This window comes from Octodon degus, unplaced genomic scaffold (genome assembly GCF_000260255.1).
Source record: "Octodon degus isolate 3935 unplaced genomic scaffold, OctDeg1.0 scaffold00124, whole genome shotgun sequence".
Lineage (NCBI taxonomy): Eukaryota > Metazoa > Chordata > Mammalia > Rodentia > Octodontidae > Octodon > Octodon degus.
In genome coordinates this window covers 2,000,747-2,017,164 of record NW_004524700.1, presented here as the reverse complement: position 1 = coordinate 2,017,164, position 16,418 = coordinate 2,000,747, and the positions used below count along the sequence as shown (strand labels likewise).

At 37.2% G+C, this 16,418-nt stretch overlaps 1 protein-coding gene across 1 annotated transcript in view; it reads left to right on the top strand.

The window, feature by feature from the left end:
• The window catches only part of Pggt1b (protein geranylgeranyltransferase type I subunit beta), a 63,377-nt gene that overhangs the window by 17,726 nt on the left and 29,233 nt on the right, over positions 1-16,418 (top strand). Inside the window, exon 3 of the mRNA XM_023700567.1 lies at positions 14,658-14,725. Coding sequence (XP_023556335.1) covers positions 14,658-14,725 — 68 coding nt within the window. The remainder of the gene's footprint in view (positions 1-14,657; positions 14,726-16,418) is intronic.

Genomic DNA, 16,418 nt, shown 5'->3' with positions numbered 1-16,418 from the left:
TGGACTATTCTGCCCCACAACATCAGAATACAGTTTTCTCAGGTGTTCATGGGATTTTCTCCAAAACAGACCACGTACTAGCTCTACAACATGCTTAACTAAAGGTAAATTGAAACTATCCCATACATATTGCTGTACAATGAAATTGGAAATCAGTGGCAAAAGAAACCACAGAAACTCCATAAACAAATTGAAATTAAACAGTACCCTCCCTCTTAAACAGTTGGTCACACATGAAATTAAAGAAGAAATTAGTATCTGTGATACAGTGTACCAAAACTTGTGGGATGCAATGAAAGCAGTTCTGCGAGGGAATTTTGTAGCTGTGAACTCTCACATTGGGAAAACAAAATGAGCTCAAATAACTGATCTAATGTTGAACCTCAAGCTTCTTGAAAAAGAAGAGCAAGTTAAGTCTAATTTCCCTAATGAACATGTAGAATTCCTCAGTAAAATACTGGCAAACAATCAGATCATCACAAAGAATGTATACCATGACCAAGTAGGATTCATAGCAAGGATGCAGTGATGATTCATGATATACAAATCAAAAAATGTAATAGGCCATATTAAACTAACCAAGAACAAAAGCCATATGATCATCCTAATAGATGGAGAAAAATTTTGACAAAGTCCAACATCCATTCATGATAAAACTACAGAAAATTGAAATAGGTGGTCTTTGTTTCAATCTCATAAAGTCTGTCTTTGATAAGCCAATGCCTAAAATCATAATATGTGGTCAAAACTGAACGCTTTGTCTAAATCAGGAATAAGACAATGAGGTCCACTGTCACCATTCCTATTCAGAATAGTTCTGGAAACATTAGCTAGAGCAGTTAAGAGAAAGAAAAGGAATAAGGATAGAGAAAAAAGTGAAATTATCTTTATTGGCAGATTAAATAATTTTCTACATAAAAGACCCCAGTAACTCCACCAAAAGACCTAGGAATTTAATAACCAGGTTCAGTCACATAGCTGAATATAAAATCAACAGTCAAAAATCATTTCTGTGCATAAATGAGTTTGTTAGGGGGAAAAAAGTTAGGGAAACCAAACCTTTCACATTAGCATCCAGAAATGAAATAGTAAACAGTCTAATGAAGCAAGTAAAAGAACTTTACATTGAAAACTATCTTACTCTGAAAAAGGTGATTAAAATGCATATTGGAAAACGGAAAGTCCCCTGTTATTGGGTGGAAAGAACAAATATTGTGAAAATGGCCCTACTTCCAAAAGTGTTACGCAGATTTAACGCAGTCATGATCAAAATACCATAGCATACCTCATAAAATTAGAGAAAATAATCCTAACATTCATTTGGGACCAGAAGTGACCTAGAAGAGGAAAACAATTCTGAGCAACCTAGCCAAGGCAGGAGCCCTCACAACTCCTGACTTGAAATTATACCACAAATCTACTGTAATAAAAATAGCATATATTGGCCAAAAAAAAAAAAAAAAACCAGGATCAGTGGAAAGGTGCAGAAAAATTCTGAATACACTCAACCACATTATTTTTGACAGAAGTTCCAAACACCTGGAAGTAAGATAGCCTCTATAAATAAACGGTTCTGGAAAATTTGCTTTCCGCATGCCGATGAATATGGCTACACCCATGTCTCTCAGCATGTACTAAACTAAAACAAAAAATGGATCAAAGATCTGAATTTTAAAATAGAGGCAATAAATCTGCTAGAAGTAAAATAGATAGAGCTCTTAGAGATACTGGTTTAGGTATAGACTTTGTGAACAAAACACCTGTCGCAGGAAACATCACAAAGAATCAGCAACCAGAATCTCACCATTAAAAAGCTTTGCATAGAAAAAGAAATCACTTAAAAGAGTGAAGAGGCAGCCCACACTGTGGAAAAAATGTTTGGCACCTCTTTCTCAGACAAAGCTGGTATGTGAAATATATAAAGAACTAAGTGGCTGAGAAGATTGAGCAGTCTAAATGCCTGTCTGGCAAGTGCAAGGACCCTAGTTCGATCCCTGGTATAGCATGCCATGTGGGTCCCAAACCTGGGCATGGTGGTGCACTCTTGTAGTCCCAACACTAGGGAGGCTGAGACAGGAGGATCACTACAAGTCTGAACTCTGTAGTAAGACCCTGTATCCAATAAATAAATTGATAGTAATAATTATAATAGAACTAGTAAAAGACATCTCCCAAAATTTAAAGACCTCATTAAAATATGAGCATCTAAAATGAATAGACACTTTTCAAGAAAAGAGGTACCAATAGCAAATAAATCTATAAAAAATTTTCAGCATCACTGGTTATTCAAGATGTGTAAATGAAAACAACACTGAGATTCCATCTCCAGGAATAATGGCTATTATTAAGAAACCAACCAGTAACAGATGCTGGCAAGGATGTGGGGGAAAAAATAACCCTTTCCTACTGCTTGTGGTAGTGTAGATTGGTGCAACTACTGTTAAAAGCAGTGTGGAGATTCCTCAGAAAGCTACAACTGATTCCAGCCCACGCCCACCTCCAACACAGAGATGTGCTGATCTATTGCGGCCTATCCCACCATCATAGAAGGCAGATAGACACCAGACAACTACAGGGATCTGTTGAGTCCAACCCTCACCCACCACCAGCTTGGGAACTTTGTTGACCTGTAACCACCTGTTCCAATATCACAGAAGGCAGGTGGACACCTGAAAGCTACAGGGTCTGGTGAGTAAGACCACACCCACCACTGGTAAGGGAGCCTTACTGATTTGTGGTGTATATCCTAACATCACAGAAGTCAGGCAGACACTGAACAACTGTGGGGACCTGGTGATTTCTACCCTACCCTCACCACTACCTTTGGTGCATAACTGAGCTCCAGCCTACACTCCTAAAGTGGTTGTAGGAGCCTTGGTGAGCCCTCTCCACCGGCACCAAAGCAAGAGCCTTTCAGTGCTTAGGCCCACCATCATCCTCATAGCATTCCTGAGCTGCAGCTTATCCCCACCACCAGCACCATCACCACCACCACCATGGCAGAAGCCACACTAAACCCCACACCCCCACATACACACACATGATCATGAGAACCTTGCTGACCCACACCCTGTACCCCTACCATTGCTGTTGAGGCTGGGTGAACATTGAGAGCTTTATAAATGTCAAAACGAAGGAGCAAAGGCAATCTCAGATGTCCAGCCCACCCAGAACAAGTCCAGGAGACAAAGACATAAAAGAACTTGGAAGTCACAAACCTAAAATTTCTGAAATGATAGCAACTGAAGTAAAGAGACAACTCTTTTAGACTGTAGCAGACATCAGCTCAGAAATAATCTCTCAGGTCAAAAAGGAAATGACAACAATCATGAAAGAATTGCTCAGCACATTTAAATAAGGCATAGATTTTTAAAAATAGAGAATAGAACAGTGATAGAAGCATTAAATGAACAATATGGGTAAGAATTAGAAGGCATGAAACAGATTCAAACAGATATCCAGGAAATTAAGAATTCCATTGAAAGCTAGCAAACCTACTCAAATGAAACTGAAGATATGTGGCAGGTCTGATGTGTCATGTGGTGCTAGGGATTGAAGACAGCAGTGCAGCTAGTGAACATGAAAGGAAAGATCTCTTAAAAACAGTAAACCAGGAAGTAACAATTCAGCAGCTACAAGATGATGCAAAAGAAAAACAGTGTAAGACTAATAGGTATCAATGAAACAGCAGCAGTGAGCACAAATGACATAAAGATTATTTGCATAAGCAGTCGCAGAAAATTTCCCAAGCATGGGAAAAAAAGATATACCGATAAGAACTCCAGCTAGCTGTAATCAAAATAAATCTATACCTAGACACATAGTAATCAAGATCCCAGAAGCTAAACAAAAGAACAGCATATTAAAAGCTGTTAGATGAAAGAAACCACCTACAATGGAAAGCCCATCAGAATCATGGCAAATTTCTCAACACAGACTATCAAATCAGCAGAGCTTGGAGTGAAGTATTCAGGTCCTGAAAGAAAACTTCTAACCAAGATTGATGTACCCGGCAAAACTATCTGTCAGATTTAATGGAGAGATAGGATACTTCCATGACAAAGAACAACTGAAGAAATTCCTGACCACCAAACCAACCCTACAAAGAAGACTGACAGGTTTTTGTTTTTTTTTTAATATATTTGGTACAGGGTCTCACTGTGCATCATGGATGATAGTGATCCTCATAGTGATCCTCTTGTTTTCAACCTGCCCAGCACTGTAATTACAGACCTGTGCCACTATGCCCAGTGGCAGGGCTGATGTGTCATGTGGTGCTAGGGATTGAATCCCAGTAACCCTACTTGGCCTAAGCAGGCTCTTAATCCACTTAGCTGACAGTTATTTTAGAAAGATATAAGTAACCACAACTTCAAAAACAACAGAGAGGAACCACCAACCAGAGCAAGCAATTAAAACAAAGGGGAAAAGTATACAGACACCATGGAGTTCTGATTAAAATACCATTAGCACACCTCACAGATCCAGAGAAGACATTCCTAAAATTCATCTGGAACCAGAAGACACTTAGTATAGCAAAAACAATCCTGGGCAATAAAGGAAACCTTGCAGGAGGCATCATAATCTCTGACCTGAAGTTATACTACAAAGCTACTGTAATAAAGTCAGCATGATAACTGGCAAAAAAAAGAAAAAAAACAGACCTGAGGATCAGTGGGACAGATTAGAAGATTCAGACACAGCTGCAAACACACTCAGCCACCTTATCTTTGACCAAGAGGCCAAACACGTTCACTAGAAGAAACATAGCCTCTTTAATAATGGTGCTGGAAAAACTGGCTTTGCACATGCTAAAAGCTAAAAGTAGACCCATGTCTATCACCATGCACTAAACTACAGCCAAAATGGATCAGAGATTTAAATATTAAAACGGAAACACTAGCCTATAATCCCAGCACTTGGGAGGTTGTAATCAGGAGAATCACTACAAGTCGGATCTAGTAGTGAGTGCCTGAACACCCCTTAGACCTTTCCCTAAAATACAAAAAGAAAAGAGAAAGAAAAAAATCCTGGGGATATAGCTCAGCAGCAGAAGTGCCTGCCTGGTAAGCACAAGGTCCTGAGTTTGAACCCCAGTACTCTAAAAAAAAAAAAAACAAAAAAATCCACTCACACACACTAAATCTCGTGGAGGAAAAAGTGTGTCAAAATTTTGAAGACATAGGAGTAGGTAGTTTTAAAAATTATAGATGGGGCCTGCCAAATAGCTCAGTGGATTAAAGTGCCTGCAAGCAGACACAAGGGCCTGGGGGTTTGATCCCCTCCCCCTGGGGCACGCTGAGATGGCAATTGAGATTGGGCGTGGTGGCCCACATGTATAATCCCAGCTCTTGGGAGGCTTATAATAAGTTCGCTAGAAATTGGGATAAGGCAAGTGAAACAATGATGTTACATTGTTTTGTACTTAATCAACACACTGATTTTGCCAAAAATTGTAAAAGTGACAGAAATGTAAGAACACATTAATGTTGTACTAGTGCAGGTGCAAATTATTGTAGCCTTTTGAGGTGCAAATTAACAGTATAGGTTTTGTTTTGTTCAGTTTGGTGGTACCAGGGATCAAACTCAGGACGTTGTGCTTGCCAGGCAAGCACTTATTCCACTGAGGCATTTCCCCAGGCCCCAGTAGAGGTTCTTTACTCTGATATATTCTCATGTATACAATTATGGGTTTAATAGTGGCTTCAGAAGAGAATGTCCACCCAGAAGGTCATCTGACCTTATTTGGAAAAAAAAGTCCATGCAGATGTGAAAGTAAGGGTCTTACAAGAGAGACATTTGACATTAGTAGAAAAAGCTTTGTTAAGATGGGTAAGAGGCACAATGATGAATCAGTAAGCTAAGGAATGCAAAGGTGTGCCCACGGCAGAAGACTTAAAACGTGTTCTCCTGTAGTCTCCAGAACAAAGCACAACTGCTAATGCTTTGATTATGAACTTCTGTGCTCCAGACTGTGAAAAGTTATTTATTTATTTATTTATTTCGGTACTGGGGATTGAACTCAGGACCTTGCACTTGCCAGGCAAGTGCTTACTCTACTGAGCTATCTTCCCAGCCCAAATTTTTGTTTTAAATCACTAAATTTGTGGCAACATTACTAACTTCAAGAAACCCCAGGAGTTAGGGACTCACTCAAAACCAAAAAGTGAGCAGCAGTTAAAGAACAGAGCCTCCAAGTATTTCCAGCCTTCCCCATCACTTGCATTATCATCTAGGCTCTATCTCCATAGATTAGCAGTGGTATTAGGCTCTGGGAGGAGTGAGAGCCCTACTGTGAACTGAGTGTTCAAGGGATCCAGGTTGCATGCTCCTTAAGAGACTGTCAAGGCTGATGACCTGAGGTGGAGCTGGGGCAATAATGCTTCTTTTAATGAGCAGCTGCAGATACAGATTAACATTAGCAGAAAGAATTGAGTGCATCATAAATCAATTGCTTGCAGACTCATGTCAAAACCCTTATCAGTGAGTGACAAGTGACAAGCTGCATCTGGTGGCAGGCTTTATAGTGGCAGTGAGTTGATGTACAGTATTTCAATTGTACCACTACATCTGGTGGCAGGCTGTAAGTCAGAATTGAATGCTTATTTTAGTACATATGTGGCCTGCCTATTATTTTATTTATCACTTACATCTGTACCTTTTTCCATATCATGCAGTTGTCTTAGTCATTAACTTTTGGAAAACCCATAATTAACCCTAGCTGAAATGAGTAAAACAGACATCACTGGGAGAGCATCTTTAAAAAGGGGAAAAGACCCAATGATGGGACAACAGAAGACTCTTAAACAACAAAAAGAAATCTGAACTTAACAGAAAATACCAAGAGCCCTACTTAAATTCTGGGTTCTTTGCAAGAGGTGATTCATATTCTTTCTCCAAGTCCACTATGTATAATATGTAAAACTGCTTCACCATGTGGAGACTACACACCCAGTATTAAAAGATAAGCCTTTGGAGTTTTTCAAAAGAAAATATCTTGAACGTGAAGAGCAGAAGTAATTACCGACGGCCACCATTTCATCAAATGTGCCTGTACTGAGACCATCATTCTTAGTGGCTAACCTCATTGCTAAAGGACGCCTTTATCACTGGCACAGAATTGATTATGCCTACTTGTTGAGGTTTGTAACAAACTTTTAGGACTGCTGCAGTTCAGAAAGTGTCATGTGTTCCTGTCATGGCTGGCACCGTAACTAGATGAATTGATAAATAGCAAAGGATGTTAATGCACAGTTGGTAGGTAAGATTAATGAGTCACCACAGGACACAATCCAGGTTGACAAGTGCTTGATTTTGTGTAATGTATTGTTCAGGGGGATGTTCATGAGTATACATTATGTGTATTTTTGTGCCACAGGACTATGGAGAAATTATCTTGTATGAGTCTAGTCCCTGGTGCCAAAAAAAGTGGGAACTGCTGCATTAGAATACTTGTATGATGTTTTGTTACAGTAACAAATTAGCAAAGTAAGTGTTTATCAAAAGTAAAAGAGATACACTGAGGGCTGGCCAAATAGCTTAGTGGATTAAAGTGCCTGCAATAAGGCACAGGGGCCAGGGGTTCAATTCCTGGGCCTGCCATGGTGACACGTGCCTATAATCCCAGCACTTGGGAGGCTGTAAACAGGAGAATCACTCCAAGTCTGATCTAGTAGTGAGACCCTGAATACCCTGTAGACCCTTCCCTAAAATACCCCCCTCCAGAAAAAAGTTAAAGTGTGATCTAGTAAAGAAAACTTTATAGTATTAAAGTAATAGAGGTAGCCCTACATATGTACTGATAGAAAAATCTATCTATTGAATAAGATTAAATGTTGAATTAAGAACATGTGAGGAGCATCAGGTGTACGTAGTGCACACCTCTTATCCCAGCTACTGGTCAGGCTAAGGCAGGAATAGATCCAGGAATTCAAGGCCAGCCTGGATAAAAGAAGACCCTATCTCAGGAAAAATAAATAAAACACACAGATGTTTTAATAGTCAACGAATATACTGTAAATGTAAAGGAAAACTCTGAAAGGCTACGTAGAAAATCTTTGGCAGGATGGGTGCAGAGATAGGAAATATAGGAAGAGGTACTTTTAAGTTTTCTAGATATTGTTTGAACATCTATGATAAATGTTTTTGTATTTTTTTACATTAGAAAATGCCTTGGGTTGACCCTCCCTTTAAAATACAAGAAATATAAACAATAAAAAATTAAGGTTACATGATTATATATAAATATTGACTATTTTGCTAATGGCAGACATAAATATATTATTAATATTTTCTCCCTTTCAAACCACTGCTGAATAAATCATCAGATTTGTTCTTCACCTTACCTTGAAAAAGAAACAGAGGCAAAGTAATTAAGAGACTCGTGAGATCTCAAACAGATGTTAAAGAAAAAGTCAAAATGAAATGCCAGGATCTACCTTGAAGTCCCAGTGCTACTTTATTATGTAAGTATATAGGTCCCTAGTGTAAGCTATCATGTATGGCACTTAGGGACCTAGTGAATATTTAATCAAAATTAACTTTGGCCTCCAGTTGACCCTAGGGTTATAAAGATCTTCGTGGCATCATAATAATAAGTGTGCTCTTAGATCATTGGAGCATTGGGCCCTTTTCATCCTCCTCTTGAGGATGTATTTAGGAAACACATCAGGCTGGGAATTGTGTGTTCCCTTTTCTAATCACTAGTGAAGAATATTATAGTCCATTATTTCACATATAAGGACGTTAAGGTCAAGAGATGTTAATATTTGTCCACAGTAATACAGCTAGTTAATTTTAGAGCTATGACTGAAATGTTTTGTTTTGTAATTTTTTTGATATTTTTATTAATTAGTACTTCATACAGCAGATACTGCTTATCATGTTTTTCTCTGAGATACGTATATTGTCACAATAACTCTGAAGTTGTTATGATGTTAAAAGAAAATAAATCTGATAGCTTTTTAAGTAAATTTCATAAAATTAGGCAATTGAAAAATATAAATAAGATTGAATATTAAAAATTAAATATAATTATTTTATGTTTATATATTTTTCAAATTGCTACATTTTTAAATAGTAGGCTTAAATATGGTTTCATGTGATGGCTGAGACAAACTGTACATTTTTTAAAAATTACAGTTTTCGATTGTTGAAACATAGATCACGAAATTTTTGCAAAGTTCTTATCACAGTGTTTGTTTATGTCTCCATCCATTCCCTAATCATTTCTGGTGGGACATTACATGGGTCTTTGCCAGTGCAGATGCAAATCCTAAATTCTTAATTTGTTATTTTGTTGATGGAAAAACACTTACATTTTTAATCTCTATAACTGAAAATATTCCATCAGCCTTTTTATTGGCTTGCTTGATTTTAAACATAGTCTTTGAAATGAAAAGAGACAGGAATGCATTTGTTAGTTTACTTGTTTATGCCAGTCGACGCCACTGAGGAAGCATCCTTAAAGTCTTCTTTCCTATTACTGTTGTATCTGTGTCAGTGTCCTAAAGAGCCCAGACAGTTGCAGAAGCTCTACATTGGAGTGGTGATCTTTGAAATAACTGATGAGAGTCCAAGGAGCCAGTTAAGCAATAGGAACACTCTTAGACCACTGTGGAGGAAGTGGGGTAGGCAAAGCTATGAGTGCATGGTCACACATGGTGGCCATAAGGGTTGTAGAACCAAAGATTTTTTCAGGACAAGATTATCAGAATAGGTGCCATTAACTAAAAAAAGGTCTTTGTTAGAGGCATTGAAGACACTGAGTTTGTTTTGAATAGTCTAGGAAAATGAAAGTGATTGACATCATGCCTGACAGGCAGTGGAAAGGAAAGGAGCTTTATTTCTGTGACCTTTGACTCCATGGGTAAAATTGTTATCCAGAAATACCATACAATGAATGACAGTACTGTGAAGAAAGGAAAGCCCTGTCAAAGTAAGAGGTGTCTAGTTCTTCTCTAGCCAAAAGAATCAAAGTGATTCTGGTTAACTTTGGCAATGGGAATGGCTACAGTGTGTGTGGTAATGGTAGAAGCAGTTCTAGAGATAGCAGAAGCTACAATGGTTTTGAGAGTTACAACAATCAGTCTTCAGATTTTGGACCAATGAAAGGAGGAAGCTCTGGTGGTAGAGGCCAGCACGTTACCACACCATGAAACCAAGGTAGCTGTGGTGGTTCCAGCAGCAGTTAGGGAAGTGGCAGGTTTTAATTACTACCAAGCAACAGCTCAGCAGGAGAGGAGACCCAGAGAAACGACAGGGAAGTCACAGGCAACAGCAGACTTACAAACTTGAGCAAGCACAGTGATGGGAGGACATGCTGCTACAAAGATGACATGTTTTAGGTAGTACTTTTGTATGGGCAGAACAACCTCAGCACTGTATCTGTGACTAACTGTAAAACTAACTATTTAGTTTCTGTTCTGTGGAAAGTGTAAAGCATTCCGACAAAAGCTTTTAATTTGGACTTTTTTCCCCCCACCCATTTGTTGATTGCTAAATGTAACAATTGGAAAGAATGCTAAATAAATGTGCCTTAAAAAAAAAGAAGTAGATATGTGAGAAACACAGCTATTAAAAAAAACATAGCTATAGAGTTTTTAATTGCCCTTGCTGGGTCTTGACAACACTAAGCAAGGAGTTGAATAAACGTTGTGTTTCCTGAGACCTGTGAAAAATTACTTCTGAATTTATAGAATATCTGTGTGCATTTAAAAATAAAATTACACTATACCTCACTTGCATTCTGCTTGCTTAGTGCAGAAACTTAACTTATAAAACGTCAGTTTTAAGGTTAACATGATCAAATCAGGATTTGAACTTACATTTAAGCAGTATGACTACCATTAATAGCTTAGCCCATGAGTTGTTTTTTGTTAGAAGAACATGAGTATAATTTTGGATTTACTTTTATCATTCATAATATACTTATCCCTTTGAGGGCCAGGGAGATGGCTCAGTGGAATAAACGCTTCCCTGGCAAGCGCAAGGGCCTGAGTTTGATCCCCACTTCCACCAAAAATAAAAAATAATATACTTGTCTCTTTGAATAGAGGGAATGCAGTTTGTTATGAAAAGTAACTACCTTGATTTAAATCATTTGAAACTTACTCTGTAAATTTATAACTATTTTTTAAAGAATATCTAAATGTTCTCTCACAATCCTTGAAATAGTTATCATGAACTTAATAGTAAGTTTTAATGTAAGATATAACTCAATCATCAGGCAAAAATCAGGTTCATATGATATATTGCTATCTAAACTACTTCCTGTGTCCAAGTAGTTTGCCTTTGTGGCTGTAGGAAAGTAGAGGATGCCAGAGCTTAGCAATCTAAGTGCCTGCATGACAAGCACAAGGACCCAGGTTTGATCTTCGGTCCTGCATGCTGAGTAGTACCAGAATCCTGAGTGCACCCTGCTGACCACTGAAACCGGGCATGGTGGTGCACACCTGAGATCCCAGCACTGGGGAGGCTGAGACAGGAGGAGTACTACAAGTCCAAGTTGCATAGTGAGACCCTGTACCGAATGAATAAATAAGTAAATAAAAGATTTAAAAATATTTTGTAAAGTAGAGGATGCATTCATCAACTCAGTAGTTGTTCATTGGTTTTCTTTTTAAAATAGGATTGTCAGATTCTACATGGTTTCTGTGCAGCTCTGTGAAGAGACATGAGACTTGTGTGCCTTTTTAAAATTCTAGACAAACCACTTTGAAGGACCTGTTAGTGTTTTGCTTCTGCCGAGTAGCAACACTAGGTGGTGCTATTTAATAGCCTCCAGAGAAGTTTAACTTGCCTAGAGAAGCTTGCATCATGTATGCAGTTTAAATTTAGAGGGTCCAGGGAGATGGCTCAGTAGAATAAAGTGCTTGCCTGGCAAGCTCAGGGGCCTGAGTTCAATCCCCGGTTCCGCAAAATAATAATAATAATAAATTAAAAATAAATAAATTTAGAATGACTTGCATTCATACTTCAATATCATGAAAAAGGTAAACTTAATAAAATTATAAAGGAAAGTGTAATCCTAAAGCTAGCAAATCCTGACAGGAACTAGAAAGGAGGGTCTAACAAACTTATGAGTAGTAAAAATGTTACCGCTTAATGAACATCATTTTAAAATAACATTAGAATTTAAGAAACTGAGTAAATATTTTTTTCTTGAGTATTCCATCATTTAATGTTATTCAACTTTCCATTTAAAAAAATGTTAACATTCTCTTTTTGTTACTTACGTTGTTTATACTGAAGTAGAATATTTCTTTTACTCAGCTACATAGTCCACTGGCAATTCAGAAGTGAGGAAGAAATATTGCATTGTCTTTTTCTGTATATTGTCACTAGTGATTAAGATTATAAATGCTTTCTCCCTAGTAACAGTATGCGTTCTGCTTTTTTAAAAGGGAGAAAAGACATTTTTAACTTTAAAGAAACTTTCCCTACTAAGTTAGAACAAACGCTGATAATCCTAATTTCATTTTTAATAAAATAGAATTGATTTTAATTGGTTGCTATTATTAGGCCCTAAGGCTAAAGTACAGTCTGACAATCTGAACCCTTAATAGGAAGATACTACTTGTGATACATTATTATTCTTAGTTCAGCAATGCAAGAAAACTGGCTCCGAGTGGTTGTTACTCACCAGTAGGACAGTGTTAGGAAGAAGAAGATTCTGAGCTGATTTTTAATCTATACCCTAGTTTCCTACTCACATATTTTGGGGGTTGTGGTGGCACTGGTTGTTTGTGGTATTAGGGATTGAATTTAGAGCCTTGACACTGAGCTATATCCTGAGGCCTTTTGTGTTTTTTTTGTTGTTGTTTTGTTTTGTTTTTTTAGGCCTTTTGTATCTTTTTTGTTGTGGTTTTTTTTGTTTGTTTGTTTTTGGGTTTTTTTTTTTTGCGGAACCAGGGAACTTGGGCCCTTGCCCTATGCCAGGGAAGCGCTTATTCTACTGTGCTATCTCCCTGGCTCGGCCTTTTGTATCTTGAGACAAGGTCTCAGTAAGTTGTTAAGTATCCCAAGGTAGGCTCAAATTCACAGTCCTCCTGCCTTGATCTCTTAGAATACTGGTATTAGAAGCTTGCACTATTTATATGGTTTTTTGGCATCAGTATCTCTACTGTGTTTTAAAAATTATTAACCAGCCTAATACTCAGATGAGTAAATAAATGCCATTATTTATATACTTCTAAAGAAATTTTACTTGAAGCAGATTTTCCTTTGAGATCTTCACTTGACAGAATTGTTAAAAGGTGGAATTAGAGCTTTTCCCATCAAAAGTAGAAATGGATCAGTTTTGTTTGTTTGTTTGTTTTGTTTTGATTTGTTTTGTTTTGTTTTTTGCTGTTACTAGTACTAGGGATTGAACCCAGGGCCTTGTACATACATGCAAAACAAGTGCCATGCCAGTGAGTTGTTTTTTGTTTTTTTTTTAACACAGTTAAGAGCACCATCTTCACTAAAATCATTGTCACAAGTAGTATTTCTTTCAAATAAAATTTTTGTCACTAGGGGGAAGATGAATGGTGGGAAGTTTTAAATTAAGGGTTCCTATCTGATTGAGAGAATGTAAAAGCTACTGTTTTAAATATTTCAAAAGAAGAAGCTGACTAAAATACAATACTCAATTTGAAGAAACAGAAGAGTGGAAAAGTTATAAATTAGTCATGTACCAGTTTTAGGAGAAAGTAGTTTCTTCACCTGGGAGACTTTTTAAATGAACTAGAATTTTTTTATTAGCAATGTCTTGTGTTCTGTTGATATGTTCTTACCCTCTATATCTATCATGCTGACTTTTAATAGCTACCAAACCATAATTATATGGGTGAAAACTTAAAAATATCTTCAATATATTAATATAAAAATTAAAATTTACAAATAGAAAAAAGTGTGAATAAGTATAGTTTGGATGAGTAGAGAATAAGCGCTTACAGTACACTGTAAAGTTCAGAGCCAAGAATTCAGAACAAAGGTCTATCTAATACTGAAATACGAAGTGCATGCTTTCTCTGTGGCTATAGTGCACTTTATAGCTTTAGTTTTATATGTAAAGAAGCAGTGGGTTAAAGTTAAAGGTACTGGATAGGAAGTTGAGATTCTGGGCCTTGTTCTGTTATTGAGTATTACATTGAATATTTGTCTCTCTCTTTCTATCTGTCTGTTTGAGACAGAGCCTCATTATGTAATGCAGGCTGGCCTTGAACTCATGGCAATCCTCTTTTTCTACCTGATCATCCTACCTCAACTTGAGTTCTGGGATTACATGCATGCACCACCACACCCAGCTCAAATATGTCTCCTGCTTATTTTCTGTTCTATAGAGTAAGTGATTGAACATATTGATCAAGTGAAAAATGACCATATAGAAAAAATATGAGAGTATTTTGTATGTGTTGAGATGGGCTATAGATAAAAAGTACACTGTAGGTAATCACTGTTTTGTCTATGACTGGTAAAGAAAGTAAATGAAATTTCCATAAAGCACCTAGAATGGGCCAGACACATGGTAAGTATCAACTTTGGCAAGCGTGTAAATACAGATGATAGTAAAGATTTGGTAGTAAGCACTGTTTCTGAACAATTGTATGATTAAACTACTTTATAATCAGCATAAAACTAACATGATTTTTAAATAAGCACGTTTTATTTTCTAGGATCAAATCTAAATCGCTGTGGTTTCCGAGGCTCTTCATATCTGGGTATTCCATTCAATCCATCAAAGGTTAGTTTTGTTTTTTTTTTGGTTGGTAGAAGGGATGTAGGAAGATTTTAGTGAGGAGAAAAAAAAAATTATTCAGAAAGAAGTATACCTCAGGTTTCCATATGGCTAAATATTGTATAAACTGAAACTTCCCAAGAGGAACCTATTTCTCCCTCTCTGGAAGAATTTTTAGTACATATCTATGCAGAAACTTATGTCAGTTGTGAAAACTTACGTCTCTCTTACTATTAAACATTTGCATGTGTGTGCACAAAAATTATTAGTGGTTTCTTGGAGAAAATGAAAATAAAGCACTTAAGTACTGTGATCCTTGCTTTCTGAGAAACCAATAAACTTGTACATAGGTTACATAGGACCTCACATTCGGTTTGCATAATTTAGGAATAGAAGAAAACACTCTTCTTGGGGCCGGGGAGATGGCTTAGTGGAATAAGTGCTTCCCTGGCAAGCACAAGGGCCTGAGTTCAATCCTCAGTTCCGCCAAAAAAAAGAGAAAACATTTTTCTCACAGCAATGATTGCAGATCCAGATTAATTTTATGACTTTTATGGCAACAGGGAAAACTTCCTCCACATTGTAGCTAGAGGCTTTGGAATCTGCCCATGCTAGTATAAAAAGCAGTGAGAGGCCTAATAAAGTAAAGAGTTTTTTCTTCTTCAAAGAAACCAACCCAGAACTTTAGGTATTCCATTTGTGTACAAAGTCACCGGTATTTTTCTACAGTGAAAAATGGAGAAAAACCTTTTTATTTAAAGAGTCTCCAGAAAATGGAAACTTTACTCCTTGATAGGGTCATTCTCTGATATATTGATTTTAATCCAGTCAGTATCTGATTCTACTGAATATATCAAGGTTTGTATCCATTTAAAGATGAAGTGCTGCTAGTGTTTCTGTACTTTAATTTTTTAGAATAATATTTTGGAGAAAGCATACTACAGTAGAAGAGCTGCTTCAATTTTCTGTGTATGTGTTGGAGCCACTTCAATTTTCTTTGTTTGCTGAAACTGTAGATCAGCTTCCTACTAAGAGTCATATGAATTTACCATGATGTCTCCACAGGGAATGTAAACTCTTTGTGGTTTGCAGGAAATGTGAAAACAAAGGACTCATTAAATGTTTCTTTTTTTTTGTACATACATTTTCTACCTTAAGCCCGTACTGAAGAAAGGTGGTCTTTTCAGTTAGAATGAACAGGATAGCTTGCTATCATGATACTGTTAATGACCATGGTATAATATTAGACCATATAGATAGATACCAATGTTACTTGAAGTAATAACTTTACCTTGAATAAACTCTACCGCCAAGACATTTTATTTAATTAGGTTTATTTTTTCATGATACAGAGGCTTCTGGGGATTGAATGCAGGGTTTTCACACTGAGCTTTCTCCATCCTTTGCTTGTTGTTTGTTTGAAGACAAGGTCTCACTAATTCCCCAAATTGCCCAGTCTGCATTTAACCTTGTTGCCTCAGACTCCCAGAGTTCACACTTGGCTATTTTTTTCTGTCTTTTTTTTTTTTTTTTTTTTTTTTTTTTTTGTATTTTAGGGATGGGTCTACAGGGTGTTCAGGGTCTCACTAATAAATCAGACTAGTAGTGATTCTCCTGTTTACAGCCTCCCAAGTACTAGCATAACAGGCGTACACCACCATACCCCATCTCAATCTCTGATTCGGCAGGCCTGGGGATC